We start from the raw sequence: 17,696 nt of genomic DNA, 5'->3' as shown, positions 1-17,696 counted from the left end.
ATCGTTATGTTCTTACTTCACAGATGATTTGAGTAGATACTGAGTATATTTACTTGATGAAACACGAGTCTGAATTATTGAAAGGTTCAAGTAATTTTAGGGTGAAGTTGAAGATCGTCGTGACAAGAGGATAAAATATCTATGATATGATCATAGAGATGAATATCTGAATTACGAGTTTGGCACAGAATTAAGACATTGTGGAAATTGTTTCACAACTAATACAGCCTGGAACACCATAGTGTGATGGTGTGTCCGAACATCATAACTGCACCCTATTGGATATGATGCATACCATGATGTCTCTTATCGAATTACCACGATAGTTTATGAGTTAGGCATTAGAGACAACCACATTCACTTTAAATAGGACACCACGTAATTCCGATGAGATGACACCGTATGAACTATGGTTTAGAGAAACCTAAGCTGTCATTTCTTAAAAGTTTGGGGCTGCAACGCTTATGTGAAAAAGTTTCAGGCTGATAAGCTAGAACCCAAAGCGGATAAATGCATCTTCATAGGACACCCAAAACAGTTGGGTATACCTCCTGTCTTAGATCCGAAAGCAATAAGGGATTGTTTCTAGAATCGGGTCCTTTCTCGAGGAAAAGTTTCTCTCGAAAGAATTGAGTGGGAGGATGGTGGAGACTTGATGAGGTTATTGAACCGTCTCTTCAACTAGTGTGTGGCAGGGCACAGGGAGTTGTTCCTATGGCACCTACACCAATTGAAGTGGAATCTTATGATAGTGATCATGAAACTTCAGATCAAGTCACTACCAAACCTCGTGGGATGACAAGGATGCGTACTAATTCAGAGTGGTACGTAATCCTGTCTTGGAAGTCATGTTGCTAGACAACAATGAACCTACGAGCTATGGAGAAGCGATGGTGGGCCTGGATTCCAAAATGGCTCGAGGCCATATAATCCGAGAGAGGATCCATATATGAAAACAAAGTGTAGACTTTGGAAGAACTACTTGATGGTCGTAAGGTTGTTAGGTACATATGGATTTTAAAAGGAAGACGGACAATGATGGTAAGTATCACCATTAAGAAAGCTCGACTTGTCGTTAAGATGTTTTCTGACAAGTTCAAGGAGTTGACTACGATGAGACTTTCTCACTCGTAGCGATGCTAAGAGTCTGTTGGAATTATATTAGCGATTACTGCATTATTTACGAAATCTTGCAGACAGGATGCCAAAACATTGTTTCCTCGATGATTTTCTTGAGGAAAGGTTGTATGTGATACAACCGGAAGGTTTTGTCAATCCTGAAAGATGCTAACAAGTATGCAAAGCTCCAGCAATCCTTCTAAGGACTGGAGTAAGCATCTCGGAGTTGGAATGTATGCTTTGATGAGATGATCAAAGTTTTTGGGTGTATACAAAGTTTATGAGAAACTTGTATTTCCAAAGAAGTGAGTGGGAGCACTATAGAATTTCTGATGAGTATATGTTGATCAGAAATGACGTAGAATTTATGGAAAGCATATAGGGTTATTTGGAAAGTGTTTTTCAATGGAAAGCCTGGATTAAGCTACTTGAACATTGAGCATCAAGATCTATATGGATAGATCAAAACGCTTAATGGTACTTTCAAATGAGCACATACCTTGACATGATCTTGAAGGTGTTCAAGATGGATCAGTCAAAGAAGGAGTTCTTGCCTGAGTTGTAAGGTATGAAGTTAAGACTTAAAGCTCGACCACGGCAGAAGAAATAGGAAGGACGAAGGTCGTCCCCTATGCTCTTGTCATAGGCTCCATACAGTATGCCATGTTGAGTACCACACTTGATGTGTCCCTTGCCACATATTTGGCAAGAGGGTACAAAGGTGATCTAGGAGTAGATCACCAGATAGCGGTCTAAATTATCCTTAGAGGAATAAGGATATGTTTCTCGGTTATGGAGGTGATAAAGAGTTTGACGTAAAGAGTTACGTCGATGCAAGTTTAACACCTATCCGGATAGCTCTGAGTAGAGATACCGGATACGTCTAATGGAGCAACAATTTAGAATAGCTCCAAGTAGAACAGTTATTTGAAATGGCTCCAAATGTAGCGTAGTAGTTGCATCTACAAGATGACATAGAAATTTGCGAAGTACATACGGATCTGAATGTTGCAGACCCGTTGACTGAAACCTCTCTCACAAGCATAACATGATCAAACCCAGAACTCTTTGGGTGTTAGTCACATGGGGATGTGACCTTGAGTGTTAATCACATATCGATGTGAATTGGATTATTGACTCTAGTGCAAGTGGGAGACTGTTGGAAATATGCCCTAGAGGCAATAATAAATTGGTTATTATTATATTTCCTTGTTCATGATAATTGTTTATTATCCATGCTAGAATTGTATTAATAGGAAACTCAGATACATGTGTGGATACATAGACAACACCATGTCCCTAGTAAGCCTCTAGTTGACTAGCTCGTTGATCAATAGATGGTTACGGTTTCCTGACCATGGACATTGGATGTCGTTGATAACGGGATCACATCATTAGGAGAATGATGTGATGGACAAGACCCAATTCTAAGCCTAGCACAAAGATCGTGTAGTTCGTATGCTAAAGCTTTTCTAATGTCAAGTATCATTTCCTTAGACCATGAGATTGTGCAACTCCCGGATACCGTAGGAATACTTTGGGTGTGCCAAACGTCACAACGTAACTGGTTGGCTATAAAGGCACACTACAGGTATCTCCGAAAGTGTCTGTTGGGTTGGCACGAATCGAGACTGGGATTTGTCACTGTGTAAACGGAGAGGTATCTCTGGGCCCACTCGGTAGGACATCATCATAATGTGCACAATGTGACCAAGGAGTTGATCACAAGATGATGTGTTAGGGAACGAGTAAAGAGACTTGCCGGTAACGAGATTGAACAAGGTATTGGGATACCGACGATCGAATCTCGGGCAAGTATCGTACCACTAGACAAAGGGAATTGTATACGGGATTGATTGAATCCTCAACATCATGGTTCATCCGAAGAGATCATCGTGGAACATGTGGGAGCCAACATGGGTATCCAGATCCCGCTGTTGGTTATTGGCCGGAGAGTTATCTCGGCCATGTCTGCATGACTCCCGAACCCGTAGGGTCTACACACTTAAGGTTCAATGACGCTAGGGTTATAGGGAATAGATATATGTGGTTACTGAATGTTGTTCGGAGTCCCGGATGAGATCCCGGACATCACGAGGAGTTTCGGAATGGTCCGGAGGTAAAGATTAATATATAGGAAGTATGGTTTTGGCCACCGGAAGTGTTCCGGGCATCACCGGTAGTGTACCGGGACCACCGGAGGGGTCCGGGGTCCACCAAGTGGGGCCACCAGCCCCGGAGGCCTACATGGGCCGATAGTGGGAAGGGGCCAGCCCCTAAGTGGGCTGGGGCGCCTCCCCACCAAGGCCCATGCGCCTAAGGGGAAAAGGGGGCAAACCCTAAGGGCAGATGGGCCTTAAGGCCCATGCCTGGTGCGCCTCCCTCTCCCCCTCCACTTGGCCGCCACCCTAGATGGGATTGGGGCTGGCCGCCGCCCCTAGGGTGGAACCCTAGATGGGGCGCACCCCTCCCTCTCCCCTATATATACTTGAGGACTTGGGGCTGCCAACAGATGAGTTCCTCTCCTTCTTGGTGCCGCCCTACCCCTCTCCCTCCTCGTCTCTTGCGGTGCTTGGCGAAGCCCTGCTGGAGTACCACGCTCCTCCACCACTACCACGCCATCGTGCCGCTACTGGATGGAGTCTTCCCCAACCTCTCCTTCTCCCTTGCTGGATCAAGGCGTAGGAGACGTCACCGGGCTGTACGTGTGTTGAACATGAAGGTGCCGTCCGTTCGGCACTAGGATCATCAGTGATTTGGATCATGACGAGTACGACTCCATCAACCCCGTTCTCTTGAATGCTTCCACGTAGCGATCTACAAGGGTATGTAGATGCACTCTCCTTCCCTCGTTGGTAGACTTCTCCATAGATTGATCTTGGTGATGCGTAGAAAATTTTGAATTTCTGCTACGTTCCCCAACAGTAATATTAGTAGACGTCAAGAAATACCTATGAATTATTCACTTGTTATTGAACCATTTGATGTTTGGGGCTTTGACTATATGGGATCCTTCCCTTCCTCTAATGGATATACACATATTTTAGTTGTTGTTGATTACGTTACTAAGTGGGTAGAAGCTATTCCAACTAGTAGTGCTGATCATAACACTTCTATTAAAATGCTTAAAGAAGTTATTTTTCCAAGATTTGGAGTCCCTAGATATTTAATGACTGATGGTGTTTCACATTCTATTCATGGTGATTTCCGTAAAATGCTTGCTAAATATGATGTTAATCACAGAATTGCATCTCCTTATCACCCTTAGTCTAGTGGTCAAGTAGAATTGAGTAATAGAGAACTCAAATTAATTTTGCAAAAGACTGTTAATAGGTCTAGAAAGAATTGGTCCAAGAAACTTGATGATGCATTATGGGCCTATAGAATTGCATATAAAAATCCTATGGGTATGTCTCTGTATAAAATGGTCTATGGAAAAGCATGTCACTTACCTCTCGAACTAGAACACAAGGCTTATTGGGCTATTAAAGAACTTAATTATGATTTTAAACTTGCCGGTGAGAAGAGGTTATTAGATATTAGCTCACTTGATGAATGGAGAACCCAAGCCTACGAAAATGCCAAGTTGTTTAAAAAAAGTTAAAAGATGGCATGACAAAAGGATACAAAAGCGTGAGTTTAATGTAGGTAATTATGTATTGCTATACAACTCTCGTTTAAGATTTTTTGCAGGAAAACTTCTCTCTAAGGCCTTGTTCGGTTGTAGCAGAATTAATCCTCTAGTGGATTTAATCCTCTAGAGGATTGGGTGATCCCCGCTTGACACCAAAACCACTTGGGGACCAAATCCTTGCTAGTATGCAATCCATGCCACTCTCATGCATTTGGTTAGTCCCCAAGGGCACTGGACCACAGGGACAACAGTATTGACATAGATGAAGTGGTACATATAGATAACAACAATTCTCATGCAGTAATGACACAGATGCAGACTGAAGTGACAATAACACTGACAGTTTAAAACACTTATTATCCCAACAATAACAACAATTCTAAGATTTGAACAGGGCACAAATACTAACAAAAATAATAGCAATTTGGAGCATACATAATATATAATATGTTGAATAGACCACAAGAGCTTAATTATCAGTTCCTCCCAAATTCTTCCACCCTACAGTCAGTCGTTTCAGAAATAGTGTTTAGTTTCTCTACAAATATCACATGGACAAAACCCAGCGAATAGATATGAAGCCTTCCAATGAAAAGCACACACAAATAGATCCAAGTCGCGGCACCTTCGCTCTTCTTCTGGAGCATTCTTATGTAGAACTCCTGCTTTTTGAAACCATTCAAACCCAAAATTAGTTTGAGAGTGAAATACTTGGCAGTTTTATTTCCAGGAATGGAAACAATGAGAAAAACATACATAAACAGTAGGCAAATCAATCTCTATCCTCTGATCTATGTTAAAAGCATCCCTTTTTATTTTCTAGGGACAAGGCATCATAGCAGTTTAGAAATAGACAATTACTACAACCATAAGAAAGTCAGCCTAGCCTAGCTACAACACAAGCACTTGTCAACCTGTGTCGATACATCAAGCAATCATTTGAAAAAAGGTTGTATTATTCAAGCAAAGTATTCCTATAACCAGTCAGTCTAATAGTTTGCAAAAGAACTTCATAAATATATTTAAAACAACTATCCATTTCAGAAGAAAATAATGTCTTTACAGCAGCAGCAGCAACAACAACATGGACTAAATGGCTAGCAAGGAGTTTAGTAACATGCACTAATTGAAAAGAGGAGTACCTGAGTTATTCCATTTCATCTCTCAGCCACATAAGAGCAGTCTCCGGTCTGGCACTCATGAAAATCTCTCGGTTCTCGGGGATCTTGAAGACTCGGAAAGCCTTGACTTCTTCTTCAGATCTCCATTGTTTTCAGCAGATCAATGCAGTTTTTGATAGAGTACTCATCCACGACCCTTGGCTTATTCCTCTCATCCTCCACCTGCTTCGTCCTTATTTCCAAGTACTTCTCCATCATTGCAGCCACATCACCATTCGCCCCCCTCCTTCTCTTTGGTTCTTTCTCTTCTCCATTTCTTGAGGGTGCAGTAGCCAAATTTGGTTGAGTTTGCTCGGGCTCCACAACAATGTTTTCTTGCACGTAAACCTCCTCAACATCTTCATCGATCTGCACCCTTTCTCCTCCAAGATTCTCACCATCAGCTGATGTTTCTCCTTGATTCTTGCCAGCTCCTCCAAGATTCTCGAGATCTGATTGGGTTGAGCAATGTGATGACTCGATAGAGGTGAAGTTATATGTCCCTTCTGCAGTTTGGCCTACAAGTTAAAGTGACAATCAAATATAAGATTTCAAACTAGAAGAGTAAACAAACATAAAACAATGACATGAGTATATGAATGAAGTTGATAACTAACCATCATGCAATTCTCCCAAAGCTTCAAAAAGAGGGAAGCCTTTTGTCTTGAACTTTCCAGCTTTAGGGTGTGACTACATAGTTGACAAGAAAATGATATTAGAGCATGCAACAAGTAATGAAACTTTTAGGGAATAACAATGACATTCTTACTATGATGATGTTTTTCCAAAGTGGTGGATCCGCTAGAATCCTGCACTGCCGGTCGTCCCATGAAACGCCGCTTTGCTTCCTTATCTCTTTGATCATCTTGTATTCTCTTTTCAACTCTTTTTCCTTTTCTTGGATTTTCTTCTTCTCGTACCTAGCATAAGGATTCTTTTGGTGGAATTTCTTCACTATCGTATTCCATGCTTCTGAGCTCCATCCATTTTGACCCTTATGTTCAGGTGTATCATGCTCACGAAGCAAGTCCACAAGATCTTTCTCAAGGCTTGCATTCCACTGTGCTCTATCTTCTGCATTTCCACATTGTATGTTAATGTACCTTTTTCTATCTTAACTATTTTGGTTTTAAGCAAATAAAGTCCCGACAAGAGAAATAAAGTCACGGCTAGTTTATTACCTTTGGGAGACCCTCTCCTCCTCTTTGTCACACTGCTTGTAGGAGGTGATGCTCTATCCCTTTCGACAGCTTTTTTGAGGAGGCTCAACCTTGGTGACCCTCGAGCAGTCATCATAGTGACTTCTGAACAATATTCATGACATGAACAACAGAAAAAAAAACATAAACTTCTACACTATACTTATTACTACTACACTACAAATGACAAGTTATGCATGTCGATAATCAGCCCACATTTGATGAGCAATGGCATCTCTAAGGTTGTCGCCTTCATGGTTGATTTGATGATTTTGAGGAATATCACCGTCAGGAAGATCAACAAAATTCATGACAGGTATATTGTTTGGTTGGTTATCTAACCAACGCTCATCTCCTTTTTCAGATCGGATGATGTTATGTAAGATTGCCGCCGCTGCTGGTAGCTTGACTTGGTTCTCTATTCGATGATGCGTGCCCACTTTTAGGATTGGGAACCGCTTCTTCAAGATTCCTAATCCCCGTTCGACGTGATTTCGTAACACGGCATGCCGGAGATTGAATAGCTCCCTGTGATTTTGGGGTCGACGGCGACCGCGTGCAAACTCCTTCAGATGGTACCGAACACCACGATACGGTGCCAAGAAGTAAGGTGTGTTGGCATAACCACCATCAACCAGATAAAACTTGCCCGGAGGTACATGAAACCCACTATTAAGTGCTGACCGGAGAACTTTAGCATCGGTAGCAGATCCCTCCCAGCCACAAGAAATGAAGGTGAAGTTCAGGTCGAAGTCGCACACGACCATAACATTATGGCTTAGGGTCCCTTTCCTATTTCTGAATGGTGCGGCTTTTTCTCCTGAAATTGTTATGGGAACATGTGTCCCATCAATTGCCCCAATGCAGTTCTGCAACGAAATACTATAACTTAGCACCTATAACATGAAGAGTAAGTTATCGATGTGGATCAAAGTTGGCGAAGCAAAAACCTGAAAATAAGGAAAGAATCTCGTGTCCGACTGAATCTTCGGATGCACTTGACTGGGATTTGGAGGCTTCAAAAAATGCTTGGAGAGAATAGGGATGATGTCAAAGAAATTCTTCATTTGCCAATGGAAAGTATCCCCGCTGTGACCAAACCGAACTTGAAGGTCTTCAAATGAAGAATTATGGGATAACATCCACAGAAATGATGCTAGTTTCTCTTCGACTTTAATTCTGGTATCTTTCACCAACTTCTCCCTTCGAAGATAATTAGCCAAAGATTTGAAGATACGCGGCTCCATCCTAAATGCTACCCGACAGTTTTTGACGTGCCCTTCGAGTAACTCCTTAACAAACATCTCGCCTGTTAGCGATGATGTATGACGCGGAATCCTCCGCTCCCTAAGAGCAACTCCATCGGTCTCTATCAAATGTAGTGCAGGGAAAACAAATAACATCATTTCGTCATCCTCCTCCTCCCTCTTCCTAACACGATCCCTCATTTCAGGATCCATTCCAAGTCTAAAGAAGAAAAATGTGGCTAGTTATTACTACTACACCAAAACAGTAAGAGTGCAAGTTGTACAAACAAACAGTTTACCAAAAAAACAACTGCAGTAAGAGCTAAAATTCTTCAACAACTACAATGTCTAGTAATGTAAGATATTAACATAGCTCTCAGCTTACCAAAAAAACACTTTGTAACACAGATCTATCGACCAAGCAATAATAACCAACAATACATGAATAAGGAGAAGATTAAAACAAGAGGATTAATCTACCTTGTCCTTCACGATGCTGCCCAATTCAGGGTCTTGCTGCAGCTGTGAGGCGGCGAAGCTAGCTTATATCTGGCATCATCAAAATATCTGGCATTGGAACATCATCTAACAAAAAGGACAACACTAGAAAAAAGGACAACTGCAATGTGTACCAATGAAGAACAGATGATGATCACACACCATGAAGAGAACAATTATATAATCTACCAATGATCATACCCGAAGTATCTTTTGTTCGGACATAAAAAATCTTTGGAAGTATGTGCTCTGCTGCTAACAGAGATTAGGTTCACATACTACATTTTGGGACGAACATCATACTGTACTATCAGCAGCCAGCAACAAAAACAACATGCATTGTTGTTCCTCCAGATTAGATAGTCCTTCTTTATACCAAGAGATACACTAACAATTATACTACTACTACAATAGTTATGTTGAGAAAAATAAAACAAATCCAAATTACTAACACCAAATCGTACTGCTGACTCCATTTACTAACACAAAATTGTACTGCTGACTCCAGTACAAATTACTAACAACGGGAAGACAGATCTTGACGACCACATTCGGGAAGACAAATCATGAAATAACAATTGATGCTAGTTCCTAGGAAACCCCAAGAAAAGTCTCGACCTTGACGACCACATTCGGGAAGACAGATCAATATTTGTCTAGGTTTTCATGGAGGGGGCAAATCAGTGCTGCTAGAGAGAAAGGCGGTGGGAGGTAGGGGGGGAGGAGGGAGAGAGAAAACTAACCAGAGATCTCCTCGCCTGCAGCAACCACTTCTCCGGAGCTAGGGTTCCGGCCGCGGGCCCGCGGCAAGGGGGCGGCGGGGGAGATGGGACAATCAGAGGCTAGGGTTCCGGCGGGCTTCGTGGCAGGCCGTCGAAGCAGGAGGGCACCCTCCTCCTCCGGGTAGGTTGCACCGCCGCCGTCCACTCGTCCCCGCCGCCTCCTTGCCGCCACTTCTGCCGCTCGGGAGAGATGAGATGAGCGCCTCGCTCGGGGATTCCTTCCACGGGGTGCTAGTGGATGTTTTTTTCCGCGTGGGTTTGGAGAGGTTTGGGCCGGGGAAATACAATGCGGGGCTTAACCGAACGAGAAAAACTAGATGGGCCGGGTTTATTCCCCGACGGGGGTAATCCCTACGGACCCGCGTGGATTGGACCCAAAACCTCGCTGGGCTGGGCGTAACCGAACAAGGCCTAAATGGGAAGGCCCTTACGTTATCGAGGAGGTCTACCGTTCTGGTGCCATAAAAATCAACAACTTCGAAGGCACAAATCCGAAGGTGGTGAACGGTCAAAGAATCAAACACTATATCTAAGGTAATCCCATAAATGTTGAAACCAATATTATTGAAACCGTAACCCCGGAGGAATACATAAGGGACACTTTCCGAAACGTTTCAGACTCCGAAAAGGAATAGGTATATGGTACGGTAAGTAAACCGACTCCAAAACAGTTTTTAAGACAATATTTCTCCGTTTTGGAATATTTAGAAAAATAGAAAAATAAGCAGCAGTCCGGGAAGGACACGAGGGCTCCACGAGGGTGGAGGGCGCGCCCTACCCTACTGGGCACGCCCCCTACCTCATGGGTGCCTCGTGTGCCTCCGAACTCCGTTTTCGTACATGACACATATTTTGGTTGGTAAAAATTCATTATATAATCTCCCGGGGGTTTTGACTCCCGTATCACGCAATTAGCCTCTGTTTTGTGTTTCGAGCTATTGCTGCTGAGCAGATTAGAGCAAGATGTCTTCGCAAGAGTCAGTCGGGGAGAGCCGGGTGTCTCACCCGGCACCAAGATCAATGACAAACAACAATATTGACCTCTTCGGGCCAGCGATGGAGGAAGAGATGGAGGCCGAATTGAAGAGGATAGATGCCATGGAACAGGATCAAGAAGTCACTTCCCGCTTCCGAGCTGGACTCACAATGGGAGAACTGCAGAGCTCAGCCATTCCAAACTCGGTTATCCCTTCCAATGTTAGATTTCTTTCTTATGAGAATATGAAAAAGAGTGTCATTGTTTCTCCTGCAGCTATGCAGCACCCTTGGATGCAGGGAGCTTTGGCTGTTACAGGAAAACTCCGAAAGAAAATAATGGACCTCAAGCATCAAGTCAACAAGCTTGAGGAGGAGAATCGTATCTTGAGGGGCATCATCGCCAAGAACATCACATCACCATCCCCGAAAAGAGAGACATAATCACATGGGTATGGGCACTCCACTTGGCAACTGCCAAGCTTGGGGTAGTGCCCCGGTATCGTATCACCATCACTTTTATCTTTATCGTTTTTCTTAGTTCGATCCCTTTGGTAATATCTTGATCTAGTAGAATAAAAGTTCTTAGTATGATCTCGTTGTGGGTTTTGCTTTATTATCCTCCTATGTAATCGAGTCCGTGAGCTATATAATAAAGATTAGTGTTGAGTCAAGGGTTTGATTATTTTGCCATGATCCTAAGGGAATAAAAGAAAAGAGAAAGAAATAAAAAGAAACAAAGAGATCATGTGAGTATTATGGAGAGTAATGAGCTCACATAGAAAGAGTATGATGAATAAAAGTTGTTGAGGGTTGACAAACACCGTTTTGGTCACCGTTGCAATTAATAGGAAGTAATAAAGAAAGAGAGGTCTTCACATATAAATATACTATCTTGGACATCTTTTATGATTGTGAGCACTCATTAAAATATGACATGCTGAAGAGTTGACATTGGACAAGAAAGACAACATAATGGGTTATGTTTTCTTACATCTAAGATGAATTATATTGTCTTGGATCTTCCAACATGATGAGCTTGCCTTTCCCCCTCATGCTAGCCAAATTCATTGCACCAAATAGAGATACTACGTGTGCTTCCAAACACCCTCAAACCAGTCTTGCCATAAGAGCCCACCATATCTACCTATGGATTGAGTAAGATCCATCAAGTAAGTTGTCATCGGTGCAAGCAATAAAAATTGCTCTCTAAATATGTATGATTGATTGGTGTGGAGGAAATAAGCTTTATACGATCGTGTGATATGGAAGTAATAAAAGCGACAGACTGCATAATAAAGGTTCATATCACAAGGGGCAATATAAAGTGACGTTGTTTCGCATTAAGATTTTTTGTGCATCCAACCATAAAAGCGCATGACAACATCTGCTTCCCTCTGCGAAGGGCCTATCTTTTACTTTTATCTCCTATAGTGCATAAGAGTCATGGTGATTTTCACCCATCCTTTTTACATTTTATCCTTTGGCAAGCACAATATGTTGGAAAGATCCTGGTATACATGGCTAATTGGATGCGAGTTTTCATGAACTATTACTGTTGACACTACCCTTGAGGTAAAACATTGGGAGGCAAAACTATAAGCCCCTATCTTTCTCTGTGTCCGATTAAAACTCCATACCCATAAGTATTGCATGAGTGACAGCAATTGTGAAAGATTATATGATAGTTGAGTATGTGGACTTGCTGAAAAACTCTTATACATTGACTCTTTCCTATGTTATGATAAATTGCAATTGCCTCAGTGACTGAGATTGTAGTTTGTTAGTTTTCAATGAAGTTTACGATTCATACTTGATATCGTGATTGAATTATTACTCTAGCATTAGAGATTATATGACAAAGAATTATAGGAGTTGCTGTTCTAAGAATGATCATGATGCCCTCATGTCCGTATTTTATTTTTATCGACACCTCTATCTCTAAACATGTGGACATATTTTTCGATTTCGGCTTTTCGCTTGAGGACAAGCAAGGTCTAAGCATGAGGGAGTTGAAACGTCCATTTTGCATCATGCTTTTATATCAATATTTATTGCATTATGGGCTGTTATTACACATTATGTCACAATACTTATGCCTAATCTCTCTTATTTTACAAGGTTTACATAAAGAGGGAGAATGCCGATAGCTGGGATTCTGGGCTGGAAAAGGAGCAAATATTATAGACCTATTCTGCACAGCTCCAAAAGTCCTGAAACTTCACGGAAGATGTTTTCCAAATATATAAAAAATACTGAGAGCAAGAACTTCACCAGGGGGCCACACCCTGCCCACGAGGGTGGGGGCTCGCCCTACCCCTGGGCACGCCCCCTACCTCGTGGGCCCCCTGGTGGCCCTCCGGTGGCCATCTTCTACTATATGAAGTCTTTAGATGGAAAAAAAATCATAAGCCATCTTCTTGGACGAAACTCTGCTGCCACGAGGCGGAACCTTGGCGGAACCAATCTAGGGCTCTGGCGGAGCTGTTCTGCCGGGGAAACTTCCCTCCCGGAGGGGGAAATTATCGCCATCGTCATCACCAACGCTCCTCTCATCGGGAGAGGGCAATCTCCATGAACATCTTCATCAGCACCATCTCATCTCAAAACCCTAGTTCATCTCTTGTATCCAATTCTTGTCTCCGAGTCCGGGATTGGTGCTAGTAGGTTGCTAGTAGTGTTAATTACTCCTTGTAGTTGATGCTAGTTGGTTTAATTGGTGGAAGATCATATGTTCAGATTCTATATGCATATTAATACCCCTCTGATTATGAACATGTTTATGCTTTATGAGTAGTTACTTTTGTTTTTGAGGACATGGGAGAAGTCTTGCTACTAGTAGTCATGTGAATTTGGTATTCGTTCGATATTTTGATGAGATGTATGTTGTCTCTCCTCTAGTGGTGTTATATGAACGTCGACTACATGGCACTTCACCATTATTTGGGCCTAGAGGGAGGCATTGGGGAGTAATAAGTAGATGATGGGTTGCTAGAGTGACATAAGCTTAAACCATAGTTTATGCGTTGCTTCGTAAGGGGCAGATTTGGGTCCATATGTTTCATGCTATGGTTAGGTTTATCTTAATACTTTTGTTCTAGTTGCGGATGCTTGCAATAGAGGTTAATCATAAGTGGGATGCTTGTCCAAGTAAGGGCAGCACCCAAGCATCGGTCCACCCACATACCAAATTATCAAAGTACCGAACGCGAATCATATGAACGTGATGAAAACTAGCTTGACGATATTCCCATGTGTCATCCAGAGCGCTTTACATCATATAAGAGTTTGTCCAGTCTTGTCCTTTGCTACAAAAGGATTGGGCCACCTTGCTGCACTTTATTTACTTACTTGTTGCTCGTTACAAATTATTCTATCACAAAACTATCTGTTACCACTTATTTCAGTACTTGCAGAGAATACCTTGCTGGAAACCGCTTATCATTTCCTTCTGCTCCTCGTTGGGTTCGACACTCTTACTTATTGAAAGGACTACGATAGATCCCCTATATTTGTGGGTCATCAAGTATCGAGTTGTAATTCTTGATTAGTAAGAAAATAAAAGTGTGATGATCATCATTAGAGCATTGTCCCATGTGAGGAAAGGATGATGGAGACTATGATTCCCTCACAAGTCGGGATGAAAGTTCGGACGAAAAAAAAGAGAAAGAAAAGAGGCCAAAAAAAGAAGGCCCAAATAATATATATATATATATATATATATATATATATATATATATATATATATATATATATGAGAGAGAGAAAAAGAGAGAAGGGACAATATTACTATCCTTTTTCCACACTTGTGTTTCAAAGTTGCACCATGATCTTCATGATAGAGAGTCTCTTATTTTGCTACTTTCATATACTAGTGGGAATTTTTCATTATAGAACTTGGCTTGTATATTCCAATGATGGACTTCCTCAAATGCCATAGGTCTTCGTGAGCAAGCGAGTTGGATGCACACCCACTTAGTTTCATTGATGCGCTTTCATATATTTATAGCTTTAGTGCATCTGTTGCATGGCAATCCATACTCCTTACATTAACATCAATCGGTGGGTATCTCCATAGCCCATTGATTATCCGCGTCAATTTGAGACTTTCTCCCTTTTGTGTCTTCTCACACAACATCAATCATCATATTCTATTCCACCCATAGTGCTATGTCCATGGCTCGCACTCATATATTGCGTGAAAATTAAAAGAGTTTGAAAAAGCTAAGTATGAAACAATTGCTTGGCTTGTCATCGGGGTTGTGCATGATGAGAGCATTTTGTGTGATAAAAATGAAGCATGGTCAAACTATATGACTTTGTAGGGATAAGGTTTCTTTGGCTATGGTATTTTGATAAGACATAATTGCTTGATTAGCATACTTGAAGTATTACTATTTTTATGTCAACAATCAACTTTTATCTTGAATCTTTCGGATCTGAACATTCATGCCACAATAGAGAAAAATACATTGAAGAATATTCTAGGAAGCATTCCTCATCAAAATTATGTTTTTATCATTTACCTATTCGAGGACGAGCAGGAATTAAGCTTGGGGATGCCGATACGTCTTCAATGTATCTATAATTTTTTTATTGTTCCATGCTATTATATTATCTGTTTTGGTTGTTAGTTGGCTTTATTTTACACTTTTATATTATTTTTGGGACTAATCTATTAACCGTAGGCCCATCTCAAATTGCTGTTTTTTTGCCTATTTCAGTGTTTCATAGAAAAAGGAATATCAAACGGAGTCCAAACGGAATGAAACCTTCGGGACATGATTTTTGGAACAAACGTGGTCCAGAGGACTTGGAGTGGACGTCAAGCAATCAACGAGGCGGCCACGAGGTAGGGGGGCGCGCCTACCCCCTGGGCGCGCCCTCCTACCCCCCCCCCCCCCGTGGGCCCCTCGTTGCTCCACCGACCTATTTCTTCCTCATATATATGTTCACATACCACGCAAACATCCAGGAGCACCACGAAACTTTATTTCCACCGCCGCTACCTTCTGTAGCCAAGAAATCCCATCTTGGAGCCTTTTTCGAAGCTTCGTCGGAGGGGACATTGATCGCAGAGGACCTCTACATCAACTCCATGGGCTCTCCGGTGATGTGTGAGTAGTTTACCTCAGACCTACGGGTCCATAGCTAGTAGCTAGATGGCTTCTTCTCTCTCTTTGGATCTCAATACAAAGTTCTCCTCGATTCTCTTGGAGATCTATTCGATGTAACTCTTTTTGCGGTGTGTTTGTCGAGATCCGATGAATTGTGGGTTTATGATCTAGTCTATCTATGAATAATATTTGAATCTTCTCTGAATTCTTTTATGCATGATTGGTTTATCTTTGCAAGTCTCTTCGAATTATCAGTTTGGTTTGGCTTACTAGATTGATATTTCTTACAATGGGAAAAGTGCTTAGCTTTGGGTTCAATCTTGCGGTGCTCGATCCCAGTGACAGAAAGGGAAACGAGACGTATTGTATTGTTGCCATCGAGGATAACAATATGTAGTTTATATCATATTGCATGAGTTTATCCTTCTACATCATGTCATCTTGCTTAACGCGTTACTCTGTTCTTATAAACTTAATACTCTAGATGCATGCTGGATAGCGGTTGATGTGTGGAGTAATAGTAGTAGATGCAGAATCGTTTCGGTCTACTTGTCTTGGACGTGATGCCTATATACATGATCATGCCTAGATATTCTCATAATTATTCGCTTTTCTATCAATTGCTCGACAATAATTTGTTCACCCACCATAATATTTATGCTATCTTGAGAGAAGCCACTAGTGAAACCTATGGCCCCCGGGTCTATTCTTCATCATACAAGTTTCCAATCTACTTTATTTTGCTATCTTTTACTTTCAATCTATATCATAAAAATACCAAAAATATTTATCTTATTATTATCATCTCTATCAGATCTCATTCTTGCAAGTGGTCGTGAAGGGATTGACAACCCCTTTATCGCGTTGGTTGCGAGGTTCTTATTTGTTTGTGTATGTACGAGATGACTTGCACGTGGTCTCCTACTGGATTGATACCTTGGTTCTCAAAAACTGAGAGAAATACCTACGCTGCTTCACTGCACCACCATTTCCTCTTCAAGGAAAAACCAACACAGTGCTCAAGAGGTAGCAGCTGGCATGATCACGGGACCGCGATGGCCTGATCGAATTCAAGTCCCACCCGTTTTTGTGTGCTGGCATGTGTGCCAGCCACTGGCGAGTGCGTCAGCATGAACTGTCTGGTGATATTTTTTGAAGCCAGCATTATATGCCGGTGCTGGCATGAAGCCTATATGAGACATGACCGCTGACATGATCTACGGCCACGGGCTTTTTTAAAAATTAAATGCGAACATGAAATGGATAGGCGCATTGGGCGCGCCGTCGACCCATATCTAAAACAGAACGGACACTGGGCGAACGGCCGACCCAAACAGATAAACACGGACAAATGCGCCATCCATTTGATTCGCCCGTTGTTATTGCTCTTACATCATTTATTTTTTACGGAGAAAGTAGTAGGTAACATGACACGATCCTTCCTTTTGTCCTCTACGACAATTTCCCCGTGCCACTTTATCTGCCAGTGCTCCAATCCTTGCTTGGAGTAGATGAAAAAAAGTTGCAGTTATTTTTGTGAGAGAAAACAGGAATGTGTAATAATACTGATAGAACTAACATCAAACGGGATTGACGAGAGATGGCAAATTCATATAATCATCCAGACTCATGCATCGTGGCAAGCTGACCACTCATACCCTGATACATACCCATACACCCGATACTCAATTACTCATGCGTGGCATCTGACCATCACAACGGATAAGATCTCTACTCCACTTGTTCTCAATAAATCCTGTCACCGACAAACAATCCCTACACCAATGGAAACGGAATTGCATGCACGACCATGACTGAATCACGCACACGAGCGAGCTCATCTACAGGAAGGAAGGAAGGAAGGAAGGAAGGAAGGGCATCGCATTCCCGAGCAAGATCGCAACCACCGCGGAGACCTATCCGATGCGACCAAGATGGCTCCGGTTCAGCGCGCCGGCCGGAGGA

The 17,696-nt window shown here is 42.1% G+C and overlaps 1 protein-coding gene across 1 annotated transcript; it reads right to left on the bottom strand.

The window, feature by feature from the left end:
* Positions 1–6,009: 6,009 nt before the first annotated feature.
* Positions 6,010–8,587, bottom strand: LOC123191606 (uncharacterized). Its single transcript, XM_044604273.1, has 5 exons — positions 8,422–8,587; positions 7,095–7,217; positions 6,683–6,987; positions 6,531–6,603; positions 6,010–6,431 (listed from the first exon to the last, which is right to left on the bottom strand). The coding sequence occupies exons 1-5, from the start codon at positions 8,570–8,572 to the stop codon at positions 6,010–6,012; spliced, it is 1,074 nt and encodes a 357-aa protein (XP_044460208.1). The 5' UTR covers positions 8,573–8,587.
* Between the last annotated feature and the right edge of the window lie 9,109 nt (positions 8,588–17,696).

This window comes from Triticum aestivum, chromosome 2A, assembly GCF_018294505.1.
Source record: "Triticum aestivum cultivar Chinese Spring chromosome 2A, IWGSC CS RefSeq v2.1, whole genome shotgun sequence".
Lineage (NCBI taxonomy): Eukaryota > Viridiplantae > Streptophyta > Magnoliopsida > Poales > Poaceae > Triticum > Triticum aestivum.
The sequence above is the reverse complement of the archived record's forward strand: the minus strand, read 5'-3'. Positions and strand labels throughout refer to the sequence as shown.